This window comes from Podarcis melisellensis (assembly GCF_964234715.1).
Source record: "Podarcis melisellensis genome assembly, chromosome: 10".
Classification (NCBI taxonomy): Eukaryota; Metazoa; Chordata; class Lepidosauria; order Squamata; family Lacertidae; genus Podarcis; species Podarcis melisellensis.
In genome coordinates this window covers 61381215-61391599 of record NC_138542.1, presented here as the reverse complement: position 1 = coordinate 61391599, position 10385 = coordinate 61381215, and the positions used below count along the sequence as shown (strand labels likewise).

Genomic DNA, 10385 nt, shown 5'->3' with positions numbered 1-10385 from the left:
AGGGGACGTTCAAAAACTAAGGAGGTCAATTTCACAGGATGAAACTCAATTTCACTTTCTTCTCCCTATGTCATTTGAGGAAATATCCATCTCGCCTCTTAACAGGCAGGGAGGAAACTGACCAGAGCAGGTTCTTGTTTGCTTTGTGCCTGTTTCATACCGTTGCAAAGAGGAGAGAGTGATCACAGGCTTGGACGGAGATGGGAGAGATGTCTCAGTTCCTTTCCTTGCCAAACAGACACACACACACACAAACGAAAAACGCAGGCATCTAAGGGTGGGCGGGTTCTTGAACTTATTATGCTCCCAGTTCGCCCTCCCTTGACGTCCTCAGCCCGGGAGGCTAAATAGAAGAAGTTGCAGGCAGCGGTCAAACAGCTCCAAATTGCTGTCTAGGGAAGTAGGCGAAGTGCGTAAAGACGAGGGGCCAGGGCGCAGAAGCAATAGGAACAGACTGAAGTTGCGCCACCCGCGAGCGCATCTGCCCTGCGTGGAAGTTTGTGGTTCGGAACGCTTTAAGTGCCTTTATTAAAGTGCTTTTTCAAGAATGAATGAAATGAAAGTAGCTGTTTTGGGCAGCGAAGGAACAGGCAAATCTGGTAAGGCTCCCCTCTCTTTGACCTCCCTTTTCTAGCTACCTGAATTGCTGCTGTATATCCGTTTACAGGCACTTTGGGATAACTTAAAAAAACTACTGGAGTTCTCCATGTCTCCCCCCCCCCCCACCGCTTTTTTAGCTGGGGTGAGGGATTGCTTGGTGTGTTTGTGATATAATCTAAAGTTTAAACGAAGTTTATAGGATGCATGTGTGTGTGTGAGAGAGAGAGAGAGAGGGAGGGAGGGAGAGAGATTTTTTGTTTCCCATTCTTTTGAAATACGATCAAGTGATATGTGTCCAAGAGCTGTCTTTATTTATTTTGCGCAAGAAAATAAAATTATTTCCATATACCTCATCCAAACTGCCAACATTTCACAGGCCCTGCTTCTGTCCCGTTAACAGTATTTTGACATATGTAGCTAGAAAGTATCTGTATTTATTTATGTTATATATTTTTAAAAATACCCTTCTTTCAAAGTACCTACTTATGGTTGCCATTTCCCCGCCAAGACCTTGCTGCTATGCCTTTAACAGCACTTTTGTATAGAGCAGTGAAATTTCTGTCAGTGTATATCTTCAGTACCTAGAAAAGTGTTGGTTGGAGGAGAACTGGTCGAATAAAAGTTAGCCACTTTAGCTCATGTGAGGGGTGGGGGAGAGTGTGTCCAGAATTCTGGGATGTCTTCAATTTGAAATTTCATTTTGCAAAGCAGCGTTTGAAATAGCTGAAAATTCCGATAGCTGAATCTGAAACTGCAAAATTGAAATTGGAAGTTCAACTTTTTGAATGGTACATTTTCTTTCTCCTTTTTTTTTTAGAAGCACAAACTCTCTAATGCTGTCAGTTTAGCAATATTTTCTTGGGCCCATTTGATCTAAAATGGACTTAACTTCAGAGTTAACATGCACAGACATCTCCGTGCATCAACTTTCCAAATGTGACATTTTGATATCTCACCTCTCCTGACCAATAATTTCCAAAACTATGCCATTGGCAATGTTCTCTAAAACTAACTCTAGAGTCTATAAATCCAGATTTGCACTAAGATCTGTAAGCTATTCACTCGCAATAGCCCAAATATTGCTCCAGGGGTTCCTTAAGGATGCATTTGGGATTCACCCAGTGGCACCTCTCCAGTGTAAAGCTTTAGCCATTAATTAAATGTGTGGGAGAATTATCATCATCATCAACAACATCATCCTAATTTGGCATGGGAAACCCCATTGCTGATGTTGCCAGCTTGTTTTGTGCAGACATGATGAGATGATTTTGTTGTTTAGTTGTTTAGTCGTGTCCGACTCTTCATGACCCCATGGACCAGAGCACGCCAGGCACTTCTGTCTTCCACTGCCTCCTGCAGTTTGGTCAAAGATGAGATGATAGGATAGCCATTTTCAGCCATCTGAAGGGATGTGTCACATGGAAGATGGAGCAAGCTTGCTTGCTGTTGCTCCAGAGATTAGGACCCAAACCAATGGATTCAAGTTACAAGAAAGGAGATTCTGACTAAACATTAGGAAGAACTTTCTGACTTGACAGTGGGATAGACTACCTTGGAAGGTGGTGAACTCTTCTTTATGGGAGATTTTTCAACAGAAGTTGGCTGACCACCTGCCAGGGTCTGTAACTGTCATTCCTGCATTGCAGAAGGTTACGCTAGATCAGTGTTTCCCAACCTTGGGCCTCCAGCTGTTTTTGAACTACAATTCCCATCATCCCTGACCACTGGTCTTGCTAGCTAGGGATGATGGGAGTTGTAGGCCGAAAACATCTGGAGGCCCAAGGTTGGGAAACACTGCGCTAGATGACCCTAGTGTATCCCTTCCAACTCTGCAATTCTTTGAGTCCTGCTATTGTCCCAAATTATTTTGTGCAGACCCAAGTCCTGCATTGTCCCAGATCAGTGATCAGTGTCCCATGATCGGTGGCAGAGCTGCATGTGCTTCTACCTTGAGGAGTAGATCTGATTTTCTGATTGCTGACATAGGATAGATGTGCCACAAGGGTATTTCTGCAGTGTAGCTGACTAGCAAGACTAGTCTTCTTTATTTGTCACATTTCTCTCATAACGTTTCTTCCACGGAGCTCAGAGGGGCATGACATCCCTGTGAAATAGTAAGTTGGGCCAGAAGATGGTGACGAGCCCAGGGTCATTGTTGAGCTTGATGGCTAAGCAGCCATTGGAGCTTTTTGGTCTCCCGTTCTACCACACTGCCCACTTTTACTGTTTCATTTTGACAATGAAACTCAAAATTCGAGTCCCAGGGCGTATGCAGGTGCCCAGGACATTGTCTGAAGGCAAGTGATGCCACACTCTTGTGAAAGTGAAGCAGATTGCAGTCTGAAGAGTGTCTGGATGAGAGATTCAGTGGGTTCCCCATGTTTAACCATCTTGAATTCCACCAAGGGAGAAAAGACAGACTTGAATGACATTCATAAATGAGTGTTAAAAAGTGCCTCTTCATTCTTTCCTCTTCTGCACCAAGTCCTTCCTCACCAGGGATCCATTGTTGGTCTCCTCAGCACTAGGGGCCAATTAACTGCCTGGAGCATCTTGCTTTTGTCTCCTTTTCCAGGAAAGTGTCAGTACATTCTGTGGCCAGGCTCCAGCAAAACTAAGTCCCATTGAAAACAAAGGCAATTGTTAGTTGCAGCCAACTTTCTCCATCCATGAGGTTTAGGGAGATGGGGATTTATTGCAGTGTCTGTCCTGCAGATGCACACAAGTCCATGTAACCTAGTTGTCATCAGTGCCAGCCCACACTTTTGTGTCATCATGGCTGGCCATACTTTGGGCCAGAATGAAGTGTCTGTTTGCTGGTAACTACATATGTCACAAATGAGAAGCAAATAATTTATTATTGCATTTATATTTCCAGAAATAGATGCTTGTGGAATTTCTGTCTCAGTGTCAACTTTGTGGGTACTGTACACGTTGCTGTCCTGCCTCAGGCAGCAAAATGTCTTGGGCTTGTCCAACAGGCTGAAGATCATTTCTCATGTCACATTTTGTTCTCTCATTGCAGCCCTTACAGTACGTTTTCTGACCAGGCGCTTCATTGGAGAATATGCTTCTGACTCTGGTAAGCCTCCACTAACTTGGAAAATCTGTATCTACTTTGCCTCTTAGGTCCCATCTGCACTATGCATTGAAAGCAGAATCATAGAATTGTAGAGTTGGAAGGGACCCTGAGGATCATCAAGTCCAACCACCTGCAACACAGGAGTAGGGAATCGAACCTGCATCCTTAACATTATCAGCATCATGCTTTAACCAACTGAGCTATCCAGGCTGACTCATACCACTGTATGTATGTATGTATGTATGAATGGCATTTATATCCAACCTTTTTCCTGAGGAACTCAATGTGGCACGAATGGTTGTCCTCTCCACCATCTTATCCTCACAAGAACTCTGTGAGGTAGGTTAGGCTGAGAGAATATGAGTGGCCTAAGGTCGCTCCATGAGTGACTGAGTGGGGATGTGAATCCTGGTGTGGTTTTTTTACATGAGCAGTGGCAAATCAATTTTTTTTGTTTTTTTTACACTCATGATCATGTGTGTCCTCCTTCTCTTGTCTCACAGAGTGCATCTATACAAAGCACGTTTGTCTGGAAGGAAAGCCGATCAACCTGGAAATATATGATCCTTGTTCACAAGTAAGTTAAAGAACACTGCTGATAGCATGCTTTGATGTTGCATCACGTAACATCACTCTGAAGGTCTTTTAAGTAATGTTGGGAAATAAAGTGCAGGAGAGGGGGCTGCGAGATCCATGGTTCTAAACTGAACCCCTAATTAAGATTCATGTCTTCGATGTCAATCCATTTTGATCCAAAAAGTGGTCCAAACATGGTTTGTGGTTGCATGCTCCTTTCTGGGATGCAAATAATTGAGAGGGTTGGGTTGGTGTTGGTGGAAACCAATGGCTGGGATCAAATAATTATTTAATGTATGCATCCACATTTGCATCCCATAGCCCATAATCTGCTTATGCAATTCACTGCCACGTGATGTTGCAATGGCAATAAGTTCACGTGCTGCTTATAAAAAGGAATTAAGCTGATTCTTGGAGGATGGTGCTGTAAAGGGCTGTTCCACTTAGGTTCCAGTTAGTTGTGATATTTCTGAACACCAAATAACAGGGGAGAGCCCAGGGGGGCTGGTTTGCCTCTGTTATAGACAGAATCTTGGGCTGTAAATCGACCCCATATAGGTGTGTGCACCAAAGGTTCATGTGAACTTACATGGATAGTTGGTCTGGACCAACAAAGCAGTTATTGTGATTTTATATGTGTTTACATGCTAATAATAATAATAATAATAATAATAATAATAATAATAATAATAATTTATTATTTCTACCCCACCCATCTGTCTGGGTTTCCCCAGCCACTCTGGGTGGCTCTCAAGAGAATATTAAAAACATGATAAGACATTAAAAACTTCCCTAAACAGGGTTGCCTTCAGATGGCTTTTCAAAGTCAGATAGTTGTTTATTTCCTTGACATCTGATGGGAGGGCGTTCCACAGGGTGGACGCCACTACTGAGAAGGTCCTCTGCCTGGTTCCCTGTAACCTCACTTCCCATAGTGAGGGAACCGTCAGAAGGCCCTTGGAGTTGGACCTCAGTGTCTGGCTGAATGATGGGGATAGAGATGCTCCTTCAGGTATACTGGACCGAGGCTGTTTAGGGCTTTAAAGGTTAGCACCAACACTTTGAATTGGGCTCAGAAACATACTTGGAGTCAATGTTGGTCTTTCAGGACCAGTGTTACGTGGTCTCAGTGGCCACTCCCAGTATCCCCCTTTGTTCTGCTTACCTCAGCTTCTCATACTTCACTAGAAGCAGCTTTCATAGGTTATTGTTAAAGGTGAGAGTTTCCAGGGCAAAGTATCTAAAAGTCAGTGTTTACAGTCATTAAGGTGCTCTATGGTATGCTATGCTGTCGCATCCTCTCATGCGATGGGTCTGTTACCTTCCAGCCTCGACGGGGGAAGTTGTCCCTCACTGATGAGCTCCACTGGGCAGATGGGTTTGTGGTCGTGTACGCAATCAGTGACAGAGCCTCCTTTGCCTTTGCAAAAGCCTTGCTGTACCGGATACGAGAGTGCCACATGTCGGGCTGCAAAAGGTAAGTCCATCAATGGCTGGAGATAGGAATGTTGAAAGGATTGTGACAGCCATGAGAGAGTCTGGTCATTTCTTATAGTTCCCATCCTGTTGAACATATCTGTACTACAGGGGCTGCATTCAGACAGCCCTTTATTCTTAGGGTCACGGGTTTGAGCTCCACATTGGGCAGGATATTCCTGCACTGCAGGAAGTTGGACTGTATGATACTCATGGTCCCTTCCAGCTCCAATTCTATGATTCCCTTATCCCCATCCTTTTCACATTTTATGTAATCTTTCGCATGACGTAAGAGCCACTTCTGCAAATCTAGTAGAAATCTCGTGCTCATTCTCAGGTTAACGACTTCCAAAAAATACCTGTTTGCGATGCTGTTAACCTGGAAAATCACGGGTGTTTTACACTGTAATCTTCCTGTTGTCTTCGTGGATCACACACACTGCCACTGTGGTGCTGCTCTGGCATATAGGGCTTTCCTGTAGTTTTCACAGTGGGAGCAGAAGCATGCAGGCACCTGAAGAGTGGAGACATGTCCCATGACGTCTGCTGTTGTGTCATACCATGTCCACTGAGTATGAATGAAATTTAGCATGACATGAGGGTATATCAAGCCGGTTCCATAATGCAACAGGTGACACACTGTAAAATGATGGTTAGATGCCAGGACAGTAGTCCTAGCAGTATAACCAGGGGAATTAATGCAATAATCCCCATGTCTGATCTGAATGCATCCAGAGTTTTGCTGGCCTAAGAGTCATTCCTTTTCCCCAAGAAGCCCTGGGAAATGGAGTTACATGAGGGTGGGAGAAGGATCCCAATGGAGAAATCTAAAGCATTTCGCCAAACCAAAATCCTAAGATTCTTTTAAGTGAAGCTATGTCAGTTCAAGCAGGATATTTCTGATACAGGTTTGCAGTGCAGGTAAGGCCCTAATCTCTTACATTCAGCATGCAAAACATGAGCTGAACCATGTTCTTCATTTGTTTCTTAAGATTTAGGTGCCGCCTTGCAAACCCATTATCAGCGGGGCTTAAAATTGTATTGGTAAAAACACCACCAAATTGTCTGGTCCGTGTAAATAAGCTAAAGGCAGCATAATGACTACTTACACATTCCAAAAATGGAGGAAACACATCATCAAAGGAAGTACATACAGAGTTGCATCTGCTAGCTTATAAACACATTTAGAAATTAATACAGTGGTACCTTGGGTTACAAACACTTTGGTTTACAGACTCGGCTAACCCAGAAGTAGTACCTTGGGTTAAGAATTTTACCTCAGGATGAGAACAGAAATCACGCGCCGGCGGCAGCGGGAGGCCCATTAGTGGAAATTAACCTCAGGTTAAGAACGGTTTCAGGTTAAAAATGGACCTCCAGAATGAATTAAGTTCATAACAGAGGTACCACTGTAATAATAATAATTAATAATGACACATGATAGAGGATCTGTAAAACAGGACACAGGGCTACCCTATGTAACATAGAAAGCCGTTGTGGTTTAGTGGTTAGTGTTGGACTAGTTCCTGGGATTCCAGGGTTCAAATCCCTGCTCAGTCATGAAACTCACTGGGTGAACTTGGGCCAGTCAAAGTCTCAACCTAATGCCACCTTTAGCTCCTTGGACAATAGAGGGAATATAACTGCAATAATAAATAAACAATAATAAGCAACCTCAGAATAAAATGATCAACAAATTGTGTTTTATGAGTTTTTCCTCTCCTCAACTCTCCCTCAGGGCTGCAGACTCCACTGTCATTTTAGTTGGGAACAAGCAAGATTTGTGCCATATGCGTGAAGTTGGCTGGGAGGAAGGGCAAAAGTTGGCCCTGGACTACAAATGCCAATTCTGCGAACTGTCTGCGGCAGAACATTGTCAGGAAGTGGCAGCCATGTTCACCAAAGTCCTGAAGAACGTCACCTCAAACGCTAAGGGGAAGGAGAAAAGGCGGCCTAGTGGGTCAAAATCTATGGCCAAACTGATCAACAACATGTTTGGGAAGAGAAGGAAGTCTGTTTAGGGGAAGGTCCTCCAGCCGTGATCAGGGCAGGAAGAAGATGCACACAAACGAAGACGTAGTCAACATGGAGATTTTACTCCAGGGAATTTCATTTCTAAAGAGCTTCATTTGAAAGGAAGCCGTAGAGCAATATTGAATTATTCACACATTGCTTGAGGTCTGATGGATGGTTGACTCTCATAGGGACGTGTGACCTGTCTCCGCTGAAAAGAGTTGTATTTGAGTTGACACATAACACAAAAGTTCTGCCTGCAGTGATTGAAATATGATGGCAGATCCAGACATGCAAATTTTTTGCTGCTACAGCCAATGGGTAGGCAGCAAGGCTTTCTTGACCCAGCTGATGTTAGTCAACACTGAGTCCAATTGAAAGCAATGGGACCTAAGCTAACACCAGAAAACAACATTGAGCTGGACTTGGGCTGGATCTAGACAGATCAAAGAAATGCTTCAGAAAAATGTGTTGTAGCCTTTATAATGAGAAATCGTGATGGCAAAAATGGAACTCCACAGCGCCATCTGGAGTCACAGTGTTATATTGCATGTAAAACGCCTACAAAATGTTGTGGGTTTTTTTACCAATCTAGCTGAGTCCCAGGACCAGAATCAATATGTCAACAAGGCTGAGAAGGATACATTGTGTGGAGACTAAGCCCCCATCTGCACTATATATAAAAAACTATATCATACCACTTTAAATAGCCATAGTTTCACCCAGAGAATCATGGGAACTGTGGTTTACTAAGGGTGCTGAGAGTTGTTAGGAGACCCCTATTCCTCCTCACAGAGCTACAATTTTCAGAGTAGTTTAACAGCCAATCTCTCTTTTCAATAAACTCTGGTAACGGAAGCCCTGTGAGGGGAATAGTGGTCTCCTAGCAATTCTCAGCACCCACAACAAACCACAATTTGGGGCATTCTTTTTTGGGCAGAAGCTTTAAATTTATAGTGCAGCCCAGATTGCAATAACTCTAAATCCTTAGGGTCTGCTTTCGTCCTGACATTTACTTGTTCTATGGATTTAACCTAACAGCTTCCCACATCTCTTCTCCATTCATGTTTCTGTTTATATAGACCTATCTAGCAATACAATCCTATGTATGTCTACTCAGAAGTAAGTCCTGCCTTGTCCAATGAAACTTACTGTCATGTATAGGACTGCAGTCTAAGTCTACTTAAAACTATGTATGGTTTACTTCTACTTAAAGCTTCCAGGTAGTTCATATTATCAGCAATAATTGGTTTTCTTACAATAAAATATGTTAGTGCCTTTCAGAAGTATTGCAAGCAAAGACCCAGGGCACAAATTTGTTCCAAAATTTGCATATGCTCATTTCTATGCGTAAATGCACATTTTGGTGTCTCAGCAAAATAAGAGTGCCCGGGGTTCATGCTGAGGAGCCTTGTGAGCAAAGTAAAAAATAAAATTAAGCTTTAAAGAAAGTGAGGAAGAAGCACCCAACCAACATAAAAGGGGAGCTTTAACTGAAGTATGGGAATACCAGAAGACTGCAGAGTGCAGACCACTGGTCATATGATTTCTAGAATGAACGGATGGACACTCACAAACACCCCTTGGTCATCTCAGGGGAGCTGTAAGCACTGCAAAAACCCTGCACCCCAACCCTGAGAATTTCACCACCATTTTCTTTCTCCTTTGATAATCACGAAGTGCAATTGTTTTATCATCCATTGATGGAGAACGGCTTTAAACAAGAACTTGCGAGAAAACTCCTTTACGCATCGTTAATCCATTCTGCCTTTCAACACTGTTTTATTATTGCATTTTATGGATTTCGGGCCATTTTTGGATTACGTTTGTTGTTTACTGCCCTGGTTATTTTTAATTAAGGGAGGTTTATAAATAATAAATAAATGAAGGGCAGAGTGAACTGGTGAGAACGAACCCTAAGATCATACTTGGAAACCTCTTCCTCTGAATTGCTTGGCAAATTCTCAGGAGCAGTGAAAAATAGATAAAGCCAATACATTTGTTGCTTGATCGGGGGAGGAGAAGTTGGGTTTTATTGCTCCCCACAGCAACCTTTTAAGAAAAAACAAAACCCAGCTCTGACTAATGTTGACATTGTAATGCCCTTCACACAACACTTGATATTGTTAACTGGTATCCTTGTGTGCTGGGCTCTCAGTTCCTGGGGGTGGTGGGGTGGATTAATTACCGTATTTTTCCTCTATAAGATGCACCAGACCACAAGACACACCTAGTTTTGGGAGGAGGAAAAAAAGAAAAATATATATTCTGAATCTCAGAAGCTAGAACAGCAAGAGGGATCGCTGCGCAGTGAAAGCAGCAATCCCTCTTGCTGTTCTGGCTTCTGGGATAGCTGCGCAGCCTGCATTCGCTCCATAAGACACACACACATTTCCCCTTACTTTTTAGGACTGAAAAAGTGAGTCTTATAGAGCAAAAAATACGGTAACTGTTCTGTCTTTCTCGATGGAAAGACAAGTTTGCAGTGTAGAGGGAGATGGTGACTGAGCATAGGGTCACTATGTGGAACTCAACCACGTATGGCGTCATTTTAGTGGGAATCAGAATACAGTCCACCACACTATTTCCCTGTGGGGAGATGTAGGTAAAATTCCCAGAGCCTTCCCAGTCAGTTAAC

At 43.2% G+C, this 10385-nt stretch overlaps 1 protein-coding gene across 2 annotated transcripts; it reads left to right on the top strand.

Annotated features, from left to right (window-relative positions):
• The first annotated feature begins 239 nt into the window (after positions 1–239).
• Positions 240–9938, top strand: RERGL (RERG like). Of its 2 annotated transcripts, XM_081927968.1 has the most exons (6): positions 240–429; positions 470–599; positions 3626–3682; positions 4186–4259; positions 5587–5735; positions 7473–9938. In XM_081927968.1, exons 2-6 carry the CDS (start codon positions 548–550, stop codon positions 7753–7755), a joined length of 615 nt encoding a protein of 204 aa, XP_081784094.1. In that variant the 5' UTR covers positions 240–429; positions 470–547; the 3' UTR covers positions 7756–9938. The 2 variants fall into 2 exon arrangements, with proteins under 2 accessions (XP_081784094.1, XP_081784093.1); XM_081927967.1 differs by having other exon boundaries at positions 240–599.
• The last annotated feature ends 447 nt before the right edge of the window (positions 9939–10385 follow it).